Raw genomic sequence first — 18,246 nt, forward strand, 5'->3', positions numbered from 1 at the left:
AGACAATCCCTCCACAGCATACACCTTCTCTGCAGCTGTGACACTATCCCTGATCAACAGTGCCACTCCACCCCCTCTCTTGCCTCCCTCCCTGTCCTTCCTGAAGCATCTGAATCCCGGCACCTGGAGTATCCAGTCCTGACCCTGAAGGTGGAAGAGAGAATGTCTGGGGTGTGTGGGGTCCTTAATTATACTGGCTGCTTTGCCGAGGCAGCGGGAAATGTAAACAGAGTCAATGGATGGGAGGCTGGTTTGCGTGATGGATTGGGCTACACTCATGACCTTTTGAGTTCCTTGCGGTCTTGGGCAGAGCAGAAGCCAGACCAAGCTGTGATACAATGAGAAAGAATGCTTTCTATGGTGCATCTGTAAACATGCAAACTGTCCCATCCATTCCCTCTGTCTACACTTCCTGCTGCCTTGGAAAAACAGCCAGCTTAATCAAGGACTCCATGCACCCTGTACCCTGTGACAATAATAAATCAATCAAGAGAGAGTGCTGCATTGTCAAAGGTGCAGACATTTGGATGAAATGTTAAATCGAAGAACTCACTGTGGCGTAAGGTGTTTGGAAAAGCTCCAATGATAATTTTATCTAAGAGTTCTCTCTTAGTTCTCTCCAGTTTCCAGAACATTATTTATCCCTCAATAAACATCACGAGAATCAGCACCTTGTCATTATCTTGTCACTTTTTGCGGAAGCTTGCTGTGCATAAATTGGCTGCCACGTTTCCTACAATACAGCACTGATTACAAGTCAAAATGTATTTCATTGGCTGTGAAGCACTTTCAGACCACCTGAAGTTGTGAAAGGCTCTATATAAATGCAGGTCTTGCATTTTTGAGTGCACAACTTTAAATCAAAAATAATTCCAGCGACCTGTTGCTTTTAAAATAATACATGCTGCCACCCTCAGGTGATGAAAGTGACACCCCTATGTTTGTAAGAGCTCGCAATTGTGGTGCAATTTGTCTTCCAGGTTGAGGGCGTGCTTTATCGCTTTAAGACCTTTGACCGGCGGAAGTATTCGTGGTTTCCGGTAAAATGGCGGCGCCCATGTCAGTCTGATTCCGCAGCGGTGAAAGATGTGGGCTCGGTGGCGGCCGCTTCTCCCCCTCCGGCCCGGCCTCTTGATCCCCGCCCGCGGCCGCAAGTCCCGCAACGACCCGCCGGCCAAATCCAAGGCCGAACGGCTGCGGGTCCCCACCCCGGTGGAGCCAGCGGAGCTGCTGGTGGTGAAGGAGCGATACCGGCAGTATGTGGCCATCATCGGGGCCCTCAGGTCAGCGCGGGGGAGATATCCCTCAATCATAGAGAGACATCCTGAAATGATCTTTCTCTATATCCTAGTAACTGTAACATTACATTCTGCACCCTCTCCTTCTCTATGAACGGTATGCTTTGTCTGTAGAGCGCGCACGAAACAAGATTTTTCACTGTATCCCAATACATGTGACAATAAATCAAATCTCACTCCGGCACCTGTTCGGGTACACTGAGGGGGAATTTAGCTCAAGCCAATGCACCCTAACCAGCACGTCTTTCGGACTGTGGGAGGAAACCGGAGCACCCGGAGGAAACCCACGCAGACACGGGGAGAATGTGCAAACTCCACACAGACAGTGACCCAAGCCGGGAATCGAACCAGGGTCCCTAGCGCAACAGTGCTAACCACTGTGCTGCCCTGCACCCTCTCCTTTCCTTCTCCCCTGTGTACTCTATGAATGGTATGCTTTGTCTGTATAACTGCATTCCAATACATGTGAGAAATCAAATCACTTTCCAAACCAGGATTTGATTTGATTTATTATGTATTAACATGTATTACATGTATTAACATACAGTGAAAAGTATTGTTTCTTGTGCACTATACAGACAAAGCATACCGTTCATAGAGAAGGAAAGGAGAGGGTGCAGAATGTGGTGTTAGTCATAGCTAGGGTGTCGAGAAAGATCAACTTAATGCAAGGTAAGTCCATTCAAAAGTCTGATGACAGCAGGGAAGAAGCTGTTCTTGGGTTGGTTGGTACGTGACCTCAGACTTTTGTATCTTTTTCCCGAAGGTGGACGAGAATAGGCAGAGAAATCAAGGGCCAGAGTCAGATAAAGACCGAGTAAAAAATGGTAGGAAAAGAAATGTTGGAAGTGCCCACCTTAAGGTTTTGTACTTGAATGCTCAGAGCATTTGAAACAAAATGGCTGAATTAGTTGCACAGATAGATGTAAAGGGATATGATAGCATTGGCATTACGGAGACATGGCTCCAAAGTGACCAAGGATGGGAACTAAACTTGAGGGCGATTCAGTGGTTAGGAAGGACAGATAGAAAGAAAAAGGTGGTGGAATTGCATTGTTGATTAAAGATGATATTGATACGATATTGAGGAAGGATATTAGCATAGATGTTGTGGAGTCTGTATGGTCGAGTTAAGAAACAACAAGGGGCAAAAAAACATTGGTGGGGGTGATATACAGACCACCAAACTGTAGTGGTAATGTTGGGAAAAGCATTAGACAAGAAATCAGAGATCCATGTGTGAAAGGAACATCTGTGATTATGGGTGACTTTAATCTGCATAGAGATTGGGGGAGTCAGATTAGTCACAGTGCAATATAGGAGTTGTTTCTGGAGTGCATACGGGATGGTTTTCTGAAGCAATATGTTGAGAAACCAACAAGGGAACAGGCTGAGTGTGTGGGCATTTGCATGCCAGTTGCAGTATAATATGGATAAATGTGAGGTTAAACATTTTGGTAGCAATAATAGGAAGACAGATTATTACTTGAATGGATGTAAATTGAGAGAGATGGATTCTCAACGAGACCTTGGAATCCTTGTGCATCAGTCGCTGAAAGTAAGCGCACAGGTACAGCAGGCAGTAAAGAAGGCAAATGGTATGTTGGCCTTCAGAGCGAGAGGATTTGAGGATAGGGATGTTTTGTTGCTGCTTTTGTATAGGGCGTTGGTGAGGCCACATCTGTAGTATTGTGTGCTGTTTTGGTGTCCTTATCTGAGGAAGGATGTCCTTGCTATAGAGGGAGTACAGTGGAGGTTTACCAGGCTGATTCCTGGGATGGCAGGTCTGTCATATGAGCAGAGACTAAATTGGTTAGGATTATATTCATTGGAGTTTAAAAGAGTGAGAGGGGATCTCGTAGAAACATATAAAATTCTAACAGGGTTAGACATGGTAGATTCAGAAAGAATGTTCCCAATGGTGGGGGAGTCCAGAACTAGGGGTCATAGTTTGAGGATAAGGGGTAAACATTTCAGGACTGAGGTGAGAAGAAATTTCTTCACCCAGAGGGTGGTGAATGTGTGGAATTCACTACCACAGAATGTGGTTGAGGCCAAAACGTTGTCTGATTTCAAGAAGAAATTAGATATAGCTCTCGGGGCTAAAGGGATCAAGGGATAGGGGGGTGTGGGGAAGGGGGAAATCAGGATATTGAATTTGATGATCAGCCATGATCAAAATGAATGGCGGAGCAGGCTCGAATGGCCCACTCCTGCTTCTAATTTCTATGTTTCCATGTCTGGGTTGGGTGGGGTCCTCGATTTTGCTGAATGCTCTTCCGAGATAGTGGGAAATGCATATGGAGTCAATGGATGCAAGGCTGCTTTGCGTGATGGACTGGGCTACGTTCACAACCCTTTGTTGTTTGTTACGATCTTGGTCAGAGTGGTCAGGGACAGGAGGGTGTAACTGAAGCTGAGGCAGGTAAAGGGAAAGCAGAAGGCAGGGGTGTCAGCGTCTGCAATTGTCCAACAGGTTTGAGGTTCTCTCAGCCTGCAAAGAGTGAGAGTCCAGATGGCTGTGTTGCCTGCCCGGTGCCAGGGTTCAAGATATCTGCTGTGGGCTGGAGAGGTACTTGCAGTGAGAGGGGGAGGATCCTGTTGTCATGGTCTAGGTAGGTACCCAAGACGTAGATAAAACGAGGAAAGAGGTTTTGCATTGAGTTTGGAGGAGCAAGACACTAAATTATACAACAGAACCTCCAAGGTTTTATCTCTGGATTATTACCTGAGCCGTCTGCAAATTAACAGAGAGTACATAAAATTAGAGAGAGATGGGGTTTTGGTTTGTGAAGCATTATCGTCAGTACTGGGGAAAGTGGGGGCTGTACAGTTGGGACGGCTACATCTGAATCATGCTGGGACCAGTGTTCTTGCAATCCACATAACTAAGGAAGTAAGAGAGGGCTTTTAACTAAATGGTTCTGGGGCCAGGATATTAGGCTTTCAAAGCGAAAGGATATGGTAACGTTGCTTGCAGCTATTTAGGTAATGATACTTAGAGTGTGATAGGAAGAGACAGCATGTACAAACATAAAAAGCAGCAACTAGGGTGAAAGGGGGAAAAAAACACAAAATTAATGGCTCATTACTTCAAAGTTCCCACATCTAATAAATAATCTGTTTTTAGCTGTTAGTTGAGGGAGTGGGTTAGCTCAGTTGGCTGGGTGGCTAGTTCATGACACACAGCACCGCAACAGAGCAGGTTCAGTTCCCGCACCGGCTGAGGCTGTTCATTAAAGCCCCTCTTCTCAACCTTGCCCCACATCTTTTAAGAGTCTTTTAAGGAACAGTTGTTAGGGCTACAGGACAGGCATGTGCCTGTTAAAAAGAAGGATAGGAAGGGTAGGATTCGAGAACCGTGGATAACCAGGGAAATTGAGGGACTGGTCAAAAAGAAAAGAGAGGCGTATGGTAGGTCCAGGCAGCTAAAAACGGAGGGAGCTCTGGAGGAGTACAAAGAAAGTAGGAAAGAACTCAAACGGGGAATTAGAAGAGCAAAAAAGGGGTCACGAAATGTTCTTGGCAGACAGGATTAAGGAGAATCCCAAGGCATTTTATTCATACGTTAGGAACAAAAGGGTTGTCAGGGAAAAAATCGGACCTCTCGGGGACAAAAGTGGGGAATTATGCTTGGAGCCCAAAGAAGTTGGGGAGATCCTAAATGAATACTTTGCGTCGGTATTCACAAAGGAGAGGGATGTGTTGACTGGGAGTGTCTCGGAGGGGAGTGATGAACCGTTGGAGAAAATCTCCATTACAAAGGAGGAAGTGTTAGGTTTGTTAGAGAATTTAAAGACTGACAAATCCCCAGGGCCTGATGGAATCTATCCAAGGCTGCTCAGGGAGACGAGAGATGAAATCGCTGGGCCTCTGACGCAAATCTTTGTCTCGTCACTGGACCCAGGTGAGGTCCCAGAGGATTGGAGGATAGCTAATGTGGTCCCGTTATTTAAGAAGGGTAGGAAGGATAACCCGGGTAATTATAGGTCGATGAGCTTGACGTCCGTGGTGGGGAAGTTGTTGGAGAAGATTCTTAGAGATAGGATATATGCACATTTAGAAAGGAATAAACTCATTAACGATAGTCAGCATGGTTTTGTGAGAGGGAGGTCATGCCTCACTAACCTGGTGGAGTTTTTTGAAGAAGTGACCAGAATGGTTGACGAGGGAAGGGCCGTGGATGTCGTCTATATGGACTTTAGTAAAGCGTTTGACAAAGTCCCTCATGGTAGGCTGGTGAAAAAGGTTGGATCTCATGGGATAAAGGGGGAGGTGGCTAGATGGGTGGAGAACTGGCTTGGCCACAGAAGACAAAGGGTGTAGTGGAAGGGTCTTTTTCCGGCTGGAGGCCTGTGACTAGTGGTGTTCCGCAGGGCTCTGTATTGGGACCTCTGCTGTTTGTGATTTATATAAATGATCTGGAAGAAGGTGTAACTGGGGTGATCAGTAAGTTTGCGGACGACACAAAATTGGCAGGACTTGCAGATAGTGAGGAGCATTGTCAGAAGCTACAGAAGGATATAGATAGGCTGGAAATTTGGGCAAAGAAATGGCAGATGGAGTTCAATCCTGATAAATGCGAAGTGATGTATTTTGGTAGAAATAATGTAGGGAGGAGCTATATGATAAATGGCAGAACCATAAAGGGTGTAGATACGCAGAGGGACCTGGGTGTGCAAGTCCACAGATCCTTGAAAGTGACGTCACAGGTGGAGAAGGTGGTGAAGAAGGCATATGGCATGCTTGCCTTTATAGGACGGGGCATAGAGTATAAAAGTTGGGGTCTGATGTTGCAGATGTATAAAACGTTGGTTCGGCCGCATTTCGAATACTGTGTCCAGTTCTGGTCGCCACACTACCAGAAGGACGTGGAGGCTTTGGAGAGAGTACAGAGGAGGTTTACCAGGATGTTACCAGGTATGGAGGGGCTTAGTTATGAGGAGAGATTGGGTAAACTGGGGTTGTTCTCCCTGGAAAGACGGAGGATGAGGGGAGACTTAATAGAGGTGTATAAAATTATGAAAGGCATAGATAGGGTGAACGGTGGGAAGCTTTTCCCCAGGTCGGTGGTGACGTTCACGAGGGGTCATAGGTTCAAGGTGAAGGGGGGAGGTTTAACACAGATATCAGGCGGACATATTTTACACAGAGGGTGGTGGGGGCCTGGAATGCGCTGCCAGGCAGGGTGGTGGAGGCGGACACACTGGGAACGTTTAAGACTTATCTCGACAGCCATATGAACGGAGTGGGAATGGAGGGATACAAAAGAATGGTCTAGTTTGGACCAGGGAGCGGTGCAGGCATGGAGGGCCGAACGGCCTGTTCCTGTGCTGTATTGTTCTTTGTTCTTTGTTTATCTGAGGTGTGGTGATGCTGAGGCTAAATCACCACCAGTCAGCTCTTCCCCCTCAAAAGGGCAGAGCAGCCTATAGTCACCTGGGACTCTGGCGACCTACGCTTGTTAAGGGATAAATGCTGGTCGGAAGCCACATGAACTCTACTGCTCTTCTTTGAAATGTTGCTGTGGGATCTTTAGCATCCACCCCAAGAGGGCAGGCGTGGCTTTCAGTTTTGAGTCTCACCTCCAGCAGTGCGCTACTCCCTCGCTCAGTGCTAGATTTTCTACTCGGGCCTCTGGAGGGGGACCCAGTGGGACCCAGGGCCTCAGAAAGGGGCCATGATTTCCCCCGCACCCCCCCCCCCCCCCCTTCTGACTCTGAGGCGAGGATGCTGCCAACAGGACCACAGTTCTCTTTTTATATCGGACAATTGGAAACGCCATTTAGATGCCTCAGTTTTGGCTTCAGCCTTTGCAACGTGGTGACGGGCTCCAGTTTGTAGCGCATGCACCGCTGACTAAACGAAAGGCAAAATCTGACTTTTTCTTTCCTTCCACCTCTCCAAACTGAAGGGCTGAGTTTAAGGAGGAGATGTTGCGGAGGCGTTATGAACAGGAGGTGGGCTCGCTAGCGGAGGAACGAGCAAAGATAGAAGCTGAAGAACATCAGAGGTTGATGGCTTTCAATAGTCTGGAGAATGAAAGACTCCAAAAAATCCGGTAAGTCACACCTCCATTAATGCCCAGACCCCAACATTGTTTACTCCCCCAGCTCCTCTCCTCATACCCCTTCTTAGCTCATCTTGTCTATGACACCTGCCTCCTCTTCCCAATCCTACTAAACTACTAATGATCCAACTTCCCTTCCTATGCCCATGTTAGCTGATATTGGAAATGATTCTCCTTCCTCTGGTGTCATCCCTCACTTCCTGCTATCGTCATCACTCATAGAATCCCTACAGTGCAGAAGGAGGCCATTTGGGCCATTAAGTCCACACCGACCACAATCCCACCCAGACCCTATCCCATAACCCCACGTATTTACCCTGCTAGTCCCCCTGACACTATGGGATAATTTAGCATGGCCAATCACACTAACTTGCACATCTTTGGACTGTGGGAGGAAACCCATGCACCCAGAGGAAACCCACGCAGACACGGGGAGAACATGCAAACTCCACGCAGTCACCCGAGGCCAGAAGTGAACCTGGGTCCCTGGCACTGAGGCAGCAGTGCCGACCACCGTGCCACCCCACTCTTCAAAAAAAAATCCCTCAACCCCAGTCTTTGCATACTAAGAAAGAGTTTATTTATTCGTGTCACAATTAGGCTTACATTAACACTGCAATGAAGTTACTGTGAAAATCCCCGATTCGCCACACTCCGGTGCCTGTTTGGGTACATTAAGGGGCAATTTAGCATGGCCAATGCACCTAACCAGCACATCCTTTGGACTGTGGGAGGTAAACCGGAACACCCAGAGGAAACCCACGCAGACACAGGGAGAATGTGCCGACTCTGCACAGACAGTGATCCAAGCCAGGAATCGAACCTGGGTCCCTTGTGCTGTGAGGCAGCAGTGCTAACCACTGTGCCCATCTCCAAACTCCCTTTTTTCCAAGGTCCTTGAGAGTTTTAAAAAATTCATTTATGGGACATGAACGTCGTTGGCTATCCAGCATTTATTGCCCATCCCTAGTGTTGTCTCTCAATCACAAGGTCTGGCTGTTTACCCTTCTCCTTCAGAATGTCCTGCAGCTGTTCAGTGACATCCTTCACCCTGGCACCAGGAAGGCACCATACCATCCTGGTGTCACAGCTGCAGAAACACCCATCTGTTTCCCTTACAATAGAATCCCATGTCACGGTTGCTCTCCCACTAACTTTTTGACTCTGGCTCTTGCTGCATTCCCCCCCTGAGAAACCACCTTGTGGGTGGCACAGTGGTTATCACTGCTGCCTCACAGCGTCAGGGACCCAGGTTCAATTCCCGGCTTAGGTCACTGTCTGTGTGGAATCTGCATATTCTCCCCGTGTCTGCGTGGGTTTCCTCTGGGTGCTCCGGTTTCCTCCCACAGTCTGAAAGACATGCTGGTTAGGTACATTGGCCATGCTAAGTTCTCCCCCAGTGTACCCGAATAGGCACCGGAGCGTAGCAACTAGGGGAATTTCACAGTAACTTCATTGCGGTGTTAACTTAAGCTTTACTTGTGACTAATAAATAAACTTTTTTTAAAACTTTAAAACAGAAAATCTGCCAGAGAGGGAGATGGACCCAGGGGACTCTTGCTGTACCTGCCTAGTTCTTTAGCTTTGTCTGGCGGTCACGCATTTCCTTTCTGCCTGTGCACTCTTTACCCATGGTGTGACCACCTCACTGTTCGTGCTATCTACAAAGATCTCATCCTTATGGATGCTCCACAGTAACTCCAGTCGCCACTCCAGCTCCAAAAAATAGGTTTCGAGCAGGTGCAGCTGGAGACACATCCTGCACAAGTGGTCACCCTGGATACTAGAAGTGTCCCACGCTGCACAAGAGGAGCATTCCACATGGCCGAGCTGCCCTGACACAACTTCACCTTCAATTACTCCCTTCACTTTTACTGCCTCTACTTTAGGGCATATTCAAATTTTAAGTTTATTTATTATCATTACATTAACACTGCAATGAAGTTATTGTGAAAATCCCCTAGTCGTCACACTCCGGCACCTGTTCGGGTACACGGAGGGAGAATTTAGCGTGGCCAATGCACCTAACCAGCACATCTTTCGGACTGTGGGAGGAAACCCACGCAGGCACAGGGAGAACATGCAGACTCCACACAGACAGTGACCCAAGCTGGAATTGAACCCAGGTCCCTGGCACTGTGAGGCAGCAGTGCTAACCACTGTGCCACCATGCTGCCCCAGTGGAAATACTCAGCAGACCCTGCTTACCCAGACTGTTGCTTTTATTTCTGAGGAGGGAAAAGTGTGAGGTGATACACTTTGGAAGGAGTAATTTGACAAAAAAGTATTCAAAGAACAAAGAAAATTACAGCACAGGAACAGGCCCTTCGGCCCTCCAAGCCTGCACCGATCATGCTGCCCGACTTAACTAAAACCCCCTATCCTTCCGGGGACCATATCCCTCTATTCCCATCCTATTCATGTATTTGTATTCAATGAATGATAGCACACTTGGAAGTTCTGTGGAACAAGGACCTTGGTGTGTTTGTCCACAGATCTCAAAGTGGAAGGGCATATTAGTAGGGTGGCGCCTTTATCAGTTGCCTTTATCAGTTGAGGCATAGGTTACAAAAGCAGGGAAGTCACGTTGGAGTTGTATAGTTCTTTGGTGAGGCCACAGCTGGAGCACTGTGTGCAGTTCTGGTCACCACATTATCAGAAGGGTGTGATTGCACTGGAGGGGGTGCAGAGGAGATTCACCAGGATGCTGCCTGGGATGGAACATTTAAGTTATGAAGAGGGGTTGGGTAGGCTTGGGTTGCTTTCGTTGGAGCAGAGAAGGCTGAGGGGTGACCTGATCGAGGTGTACAAGATTATGAGAGACATGGACAGAGTGGATAAGGAGCAGCTGTTCCTAGTTGAAGGGTCAGTCACGAGCTGACATAGGTTCAAAGTGAGAGGCAGGAGGTTTAGGGGGGATGTGAGGAAAATCCTTTTTTCCCAGAGGGTGGTGACAGTCTGGAATGCGCTGCCTGGGAGGGTGGTAGAGGTGGGTTGCCTCACATCCTTTAAAAAATAGCTGGGTGAACACTTGGCACATCATAACATTCAGGGCTATGGGCCAAGTGCTGGCAGATGGGATTAGGTGGGAGTTCTTCTGCGCTCTATGATTCAATGAAAGGTAGCAAAGGAAAGGATCACATGGCTCCCTCCTCACTGAACTCCATCAGTCACCAGACTCCAAGTGTCACACTCTGCTGCAGTCCAAAGGTGCACCCCAATGCAGATAATGGCAGTGCTCTAAACTAGCTTACTTTTACACTGAACTGAATCTAGTCTCTGGAATGCAGTTTCAGCCAGTTATCTAATTAACTAGTTGTTACTGCAAGCAGAGCCTTTCAGCCCGGTTTTAAAACTGGCTTAAAACTCACCACCTTGCAACCCAGTGAGCACCTTTTAGCTCATTGCTAAATTAAAAAAAGACTGGACTTCAGGTAGAAATTAACCCTTAATTTAACCCTTAAATTTCCTCAGTCACCAAACTCCAACGTTCACACAGCCCAAAGGCACTGTCCACAATGGCAGCACTTCTTGGTGACTGGCTGGCCACTAGTTTTGCTGTTTCCCACAAGGGTTAACTCTTATCAGAAATATCTCATTGATCTTACAAACCTCCTATAAGCTTAACCCTCGATGCGACTGGTTGTATGAAATCCCACCATCACTTAGTGGCTGCTGTCCAAAGTATTTAAATGGCCACTGTAAGACAGCCCCAGGCAGTGAAAGGTGCTATACAAATGCAAAATCTTTTGATTGTAGAACTGGAGAGGGGGCAACTCATTTTAATTAGTGCCTTTGTGTTGGGGTTGTGTGACAGAGAGGAGCGTCGCCAGCAAGAGGCAGAAGAGGAGCAGGAGCAGAAACGACAGGCAGCCATCCACAGAGCAAAGAAGAGGGATGAGTTCCTCAAGAAGAAGGAGCAGGAGGTGCTGCACTTACAGGTATGCACTGTGCGTGGGTGAGACAGACACTTCCCCTTTTAATTGTAAGACCGCCAATCCATTTCTGGAAATTGTTTCTTCTCTCTTCCATCTGAGGGGAGTGGAGAGCGGAACCCTTTCTCCCATTACCATACAGTATCTGCGTCAAACACTCCCAGATATGGTACAGCACAGGAGTAGATGCAGAGTAAAGCTCCCTCTACATTGTCCCTATCAAACACTCCCAGGACAGGTACAGCACGGGGTTAGATACAGAGTAAAGCTCCCTCTACATTGTCCCCATCAAATACTCCCAGGACAGGTACAGCACGGTGTTAGCAACAGAGTAAAGCTCCCTCTACACTGTCCCATCAAACACTTCCAGGACAGGTATAGCATAGGGTTAGATACAGAGTAAAGACCTCTCTACACTGTCTCCATCAAACACTCCCGGGACAGGTACAGCACGGGGTTAGATACAGAGTCAAGCTCCCTCTACTTTGTCCCCAGCAAACATTCCCAGGACAGGTACAGCACGGGGTTAGATACAGAGTCAAGCTCCCCCTATACTGTCCCATCAAACATTCCCAGAGCAGGCACAACAAAGATTAGATACAGAGTAAAGATCCCTCTCTACTGAGCCGTCAAACTCTCTGAAGTCAGACGCAGCATGAGTGAGATGTCGAGTTGGGATTCCTTCTATTCCACAAGTAGTGTCAAATTGCCATTTGCCAAATCAGAATCTATCCCACTCCAGTTTTCTATTTGGATTGTCTGAGCTTGATCCTGTTCCCAATTCTGATGCACACTGGACTTTTACTCACCAGAATTTGCACTGACACCTATGTCACACTCCTATTTATTGACTCCAGCTCAGCCTTCAACACCATTATTCCTGTGAAACTCATCTCCAAACTCCGTGTCCTGGGCCTCGGCTCCTCCCTCTACCACTGGATCCTGAACTTCCTAACTCACAGACCACAATCAGTGCGGATAGGCAACAGCCCCTCCTCCACGATCATTCTCAACACCAGTGCCGCACAAAGCTGTGTTCTCAGCCCCCTACTATACTCCTTGTACGCTGTGTGTACATGACTGTGTTGCCAAATTCCCCTCCAACTTGATTTTCAAGTTTGTTGACGACACCACCATAGTGGGTCAGATCTCAAAGAATGACAAGACAGAGTACAGGAAAGAGACAGAGAATCCGGTGAACTGGTGCAGCAACAATAATCTCTCCCTCAATGTCAACAAAACGAAGGGAATTGTCATCGACTTCAGGAAGCGTAAAGGAGAACATGCCCCTGTCTACCTCAATGGGGACGAAGTAGAGAGGATCGAGAGCTTCAAGTTGTTAGGTGTTCAGATCACCACCAACCTGTCCTAGTCCCCCCCCCATGCCGACACTATAGCTCAGAAAGCCAACCAACTTTCGCAGAAGACGAAGGAAATTTGGCATGTAAGCTGCAACTCTCACCAACTTTTACAGATGCACCATAGAAAGCATCCTTTCTGGTTGTATCACAGCTTGGTATGGCTCCTGCTCTGCCCAAGACCACAAGAAACTACAAAAGGTCGTGAATGAAGCCCAATCCATCACGCAAACCAGCCTCCCATCCATTGACTCTGTCGACACTTCCCGCTGCCTTCGCAAAGAAGCCAGCATAATTAAGGACCCCACGCACCCCAGACATTCTCTCTTCTACCTTCTTCCGCCAGGAAAAAGATACAAAAGTCTGAGGTCATGGACCAACCGACTCGAGGACAGCTTCTTCCCTGCTGCTGTCAGACTTTTGAATGGACCTACTTCGCACTAAGTTGATCTTTCTCTACACCCTAGCTATGACTGTAACACTACATTCTGCACTCCTTTCCTTTTCTATGAACGGTATGCTTTGTCTGTATAGCGCGCAAGAAACAGTACTTTTCACTGTATACCAATACATGTGACAATAATAAATCAAATCAAAATCAAATGATACTTTGTCCAGCTCAGGTGAAGCCCAGAGAGGGAGAGAAAATCATTTTTATATTCTCTGCCTGGGTTGGATTCGAACCCTGGTTCCAGAGGTGAAAGAACGATGTGCAAACACACTGTAACAACCTCCTTCACAATAGATTCTTATCTCAAGAATTGAATTTCTCATTTGCTATTGAAAGTGTGCTGGTTTTGATTAATCATGGTGCAGTGCACACTTACGATCAAAATGCATTAATGAGGTTTCAAAATTTCACCCAGTGCTTCTCCACTCTGTGGCCTGGGCCGAGGCCTTGGTACCTCCCTCTGCAACTGGATCCTGAACTTCCTAACTCTCAGACCACAATCAGTAAGAATAGGCAATAACACCTCCTCCATTGATCATCCTCTACACCGGTCCCACAAGGCTGTGTTCTCAGCCCCCTACTATACTCCTTATACACCTATGACTGTGCGGCCAAATTCCCCTCCAATTCGATTTTCATGTTTGCTGATGACACCACCGTAGTGGGTCGGGTCTCAAACAATGACGAGACAGAGTACAGGAATGAGATAGAGAATCTAGTGAACTGGTGCGGCAACAATAATCTCTCCCTCAATGTTAACGTAACACTACATTCTGCACTCTCCCGTTTCCTTCTCTATGAACAGTATGCTTTGTCTTTATAGCGCAAGAAACAATACTTTTCACTATGTTAATACATGTGACAAATCAAATCAAACAAAACTACCTTGCCAAATAGCCCAGGATTGAAGATCCCTACTGTTCTTGGTTCTGTTTTGCAGCACTATCATTGTAACAATCTTAGATTATATTGCACCTTCAACATAATTAAGCATTGCAAGTCACTTCACAGGAACAGAATCAAATAACCAATGAGACTGCACCAAAAACAGAGTCATTGAAACAAGTGACCTAATGACGGGCAAGTCTTAAAGATAGCCTCAAAGAGGAGAGAGAGGTGGAGGAGGAAGAGAGATTTAGGGAGGAATTCTCGAGCTTGCGGTCCAGAGAGTTGAGAGCATGGTTACCAATCGTAAGCCAAAGGGTGTGGGGGAAAAGTAAAGTTTATTTATCTATTAGTCACAAGTAAGGCTTACATTAACACTGCAATGAGGTTACTGCCACATTCCGACGCCTGTTCGGGTCAATGCACCTAACCAGCACGTCTTTCAGAACGTGGGGGGAAACCGGAGCACCTGGAGGAAGCCCACGTAGACATGGGGAGAATGTGCAAATTCCACACAGACAGTGACCCAAGCCGGGATTCGAACCTGGGTCCCTGGCGCTGTGAAGCAGCAGTGCTAATCACTGCCGCTGTGCCACACAAGGCCCTTGAGGAGCAGGGTAAAAGAGTTGGAGGAACACACAGCCTTTGGAGGAATATCACAAATCTAGCGGAGCTACTACAGACAGTGCTGTGTCCTGATCGTCCCTACCAGTCTTGTGTAGTGAAGGTGAGGGTTGCGGGAAACATCAACTGGGAGGGGGGGTTATATCTCTGAGCACTCTTGACACTGACAAATAAGCACTTACTCGGCTGCAGTTTGCATTTTGCAAATTCATGACAGACAGAACCACTCCTGCAACTGCTCTCATTGTCCTGAAAGGGGGTGGAATCCCAGCAATGGCTCAGGTAAGCGACAATCTTTAGACAGAAGAATGGACCATTCAGCACCAATTTGTGCTGCTAGCAAAATTGAGGCCAGCTCACTAAACAGCGGGGATAGGGCCTGGGTGGGATTGTTGTCAGTGCAGGCTGGATGGGCAAATGGCCTCCTTCGCGCTTATGGATTCTGTGACAAGAGACATAGTGAGCTGGTGAGTGAAGGGTGAGGTTTTGTGGATATTAAAAAAAAACACAGCATTAAATTTGGCCAAAGTTTATCTCAAACTGATATCACTAAAACACAAGACAGTTTAGTGCTTTGGAACATCCTGAGGTTGTGAAAGGTGCTATGTAAATGCAAGTTTGGGTGTTGATCTGCTTGAGTGGGCTGGCCTTGTTCATCCTCTCTCAACTCCTCTTAATTTACAGGAGGCGGTGAAGAACTTCATCACGCCAGAGAATTTAGATCAAAGGATAGAGGAAGCTCTGGACAACCCAAAGAATTATAACTTTGCCATCGACAAGGAAGGCAGGTTCGTGAGGAGGACCGTGAAGCAGTAGCACCAGAGTACAGCTGGGCAGCCGACTCATCAGAACCCCGCCTGGTACTGCCATGCCCACTCCTCCCGAGCGAGAGCTCATTGACCTGTGGGGTTGGGACGGGGAGGTGGCATAAGCCTTTGGACAGTAACAAACCACCAGCGAGTTGACCAGCGCACGCCTCTTGTAGTTTAATTTGATATGGCTGAGATGGCAGAGCCTCTATCACTCGGTAATGGAGCAAGAGTGGACATCTTCAGGAAAACAGGTGATGAGAGGTTGGAGAGAGGACAGACGGTGACCTTGTGCCTGTTTCAAAGAGCAGGGTGCTGTGTCCTAAGTTGGACTTCCCCATTGTATATTGCTTCATAAACCCTGTCTTCAAGGTGGATATCACTGAATATCTTCAAAATATAAAGTCAATAAATTCACAATAATTTTTCTGAGTGTTGTGTTCTGCCTTGCGATATCATAATGGGTGAAGTCTAAATAAATAGACTTCAATAAGGCTGGTGTTAAATTGCATCAATAAACCTGTGGTCATGGTTTACATTGCGTCAATAAATATTACAGCAGAGGTTACATTCTATTACCTTCTATAATGAGGGAAAGAGGGCACATTAAAAACTGGGTGCATTCTGATAAATGCAATAGAGAAAGTCTTATATGCATAAATAAACATGAAGGCTGGGGTGAACTGTGTTGCAAATAGAAGGATCTCCACTGAGTATGTCATTACAATAGGAGATGTTGGCAGCGCAGTGGTTAGCACTGCTGCCTCAGAGTGTCAGGGCCCTGGGTTCGATTGTCGGCTTGGGTCACTGTCTGTGGAGTCGACAGGTTCTCCCTGTGTCTGTGTGGGTTTCCCCCGGTGCTCTGGTTTTTCCTCAGTCTGAAAGACGTGCTGGTTAGGTGAATTGGCCATGATAAATTCTCCCTCAGTGTACCCGAACAGGCGCCAGAGTGTGGCGACTAGGGGATTTTCACAGTAACTTCATTGCAGTGCTAATGTAAGCCTACTTCTAACACTAATCAATAAACTTTAAACTCATGTTGCCATCACAACCCAGATCCAAAAGATTGACCGGAGATGGAGTGCAGGTTGGGGCTGGCCTAACAAAGACAAGGGGAGGAATATGGAAGGGGGGTTGGTGGAGGTCAAAGGCTCATGATAGCAGGCAAAGGGACAAGGAGGTGGATGAAGACATTGAACAATGGAAGGCAGAGGGAAGACCAAGCGGAGGGGAATTGGAGCCCGACAAAGCTGCATGAAAAGGCCACAAACGAGGCTGAAAGGATATCACATTGTTTACTGGAAAAGGATGTCTTTGTATATCCATATATGTTTACTGGAAGAGGTTATAAAATCTCTACAGTACGGAAGGAGGCCATTTGGCCCATCAAGTCTGCACCGACCACAATCCCACCCAGGCCCCACTCCTGTTCATCCTCAACCATTAGCAGGGTTGCTAATCCCCCTGTCACTAAGGTCAATTTAGCATAGCCAGTCAACCTAACCCGCACATGTTTTGGCAGGGAACCGGAGCACCTGGAGGAAACCCATGCAGACACGGGGAGAATGTGCAGACTCCATTCAGACAGTGAACCAAGCCACGAATTGAATCCAAGTCCCCTGAAGCTGTGAGGCAGCAGTGCTAACCACTGTGCCATCGTGCCGCCCGGCAAGAAAGTGTTACAAAGATTCCATATGCAGTGGGCAGAGATCCAGATGAGGCATGGGCACCTTGGAGGCGATGGGCTCGGAGGTGTGTGGGGGGGGGGTTGGAGGAATGGACTTCTTGAGGCTGCTAGCCTTATACCCCGGTTTGCTGACATCCTGCACGATCTGGTGAAGACAGGTGGGCTGGAGAGGGTGAAATGCGTGTGCTGGATTGTTGTTTAAATATGGCAACGAGACCTTCAAGCCTGTCAGCTGACGGCAGGTGGACAGACGAATCAGCTGCCAGCCCACTGGGAGATTCAGAAGGGACCATGCTGTGCATAATTAATGAGGTAATTAAGAATTGGGGAGGCGATGGCCAAGTGGTATTATCGCTAGACTATTAATCCAGAAACTCAGCTAATATTCTGGGGACTCAGGTTCGAATCCCGCTACAGCAGATGGCGAAATTCGAATTCAATTTAAAAAATCTGGAATTAATCTGATGACCATGAAATCATTGTCGATTGTCGGGAAAACCTACCTGGTTCACTAATGTCCTTTCGGGAAGGAAATCTGACGTCCTTACCTGGTCTGGACTACATGTGACTCCAGAGCCACAGCAATGTGGTTGACTTCCAACTGCTCTCGGCCAATTAGGGATGGGCAATAAATGCTGGCCAGCCAGTGACGCCCATGTTCCACGAATGAATAAAAAAAAGTTCCAAGCGCAGGATCTGGCGTGGGATCTCGCCATTCCGGCCAGCGGGAAAGGCACCGCCAGAGCTACTCACCACCGCCCTATGCTTAATTCACTAGTGTTCAGTGTTTCCTTAAGGCTTATCATAACCTCGCTTTTGTACTCGATGAGGTGAAGTTTTGTTGGGATGTGTTTGAGAAATATCAAATATCCAGGGATTTAAGACACTGATAAAACTACTAGCACTGAGTGAAATGACTCCAGATCAGACCTACAGACAAACAAGGGTACTTTCTGCATAAAGGCACATATAATTACAGTAAGAGATTTGAATAAGTATTTCTGATTTAAACATGTATTTTGGATTTTAAAATGTATTTCAGATATATTTTTTAAATACACTTCAATCAAAAGTAGGCTGCTCCAAGTGCATGATGGGATGAAGACTCAGTGAGACGAACCACATTGTT

At 47.2% G+C, this 18,246-nt stretch overlaps 1 protein-coding gene across 1 annotated transcript; it reads left to right on the forward strand.

Annotated features, from left to right (window-relative positions):
* Positions 1-1,030: 1,030 nt before the first annotated feature.
* Positions 1,031-15,964, forward strand: mrps26 (mitochondrial ribosomal protein S26). The gene is made up of 4 exons (XM_078224371.1): positions 1,031-1,283; positions 7,213-7,359; positions 11,186-11,309; positions 15,306-15,964. The coding sequence occupies exons 1-4, from the start codon at positions 1,087-1,089 to the stop codon at positions 15,435-15,437; spliced, it is 600 nt and encodes a 199-aa protein (XP_078080497.1). The 5' UTR covers positions 1,031-1,086; the 3' UTR covers positions 15,438-15,964.
* Positions 15,965-18,246: the final 2,282 nt, after the last annotated feature.

The sequence above is a fragment of the Mustelus asterias genome, chromosome 1 (genome assembly GCF_964213995.1).
Source record: "Mustelus asterias chromosome 1, sMusAst1.hap1.1, whole genome shotgun sequence".
NCBI lineage: Eukaryota > Metazoa > Chordata > Chondrichthyes > Carcharhiniformes > Triakidae > Mustelus > Mustelus asterias.

Coding starts and splice junctions, on each gene's coding strand:
- mrps26 (XM_078224371.1), top strand. CDS start 1,087: ATGTGGGCTCGGTGGCGGCCGCTTCTCCCCCTCCGGCCCGGCCTCTTG. Junction 7,360..11,185: donor GAAAGACTCCAAAAAATCCG/GTAAGTCACACC, acceptor GTTGTGTGACAG/AGAGGAGCGTCGCCAGCAAG. Junction 11,310..15,305: donor AGGAGGTGCTGCACTTACAG/GTATGCACTGTG, acceptor CTTAATTTACAG/GAGGCGGTGAAGAACTTCAT.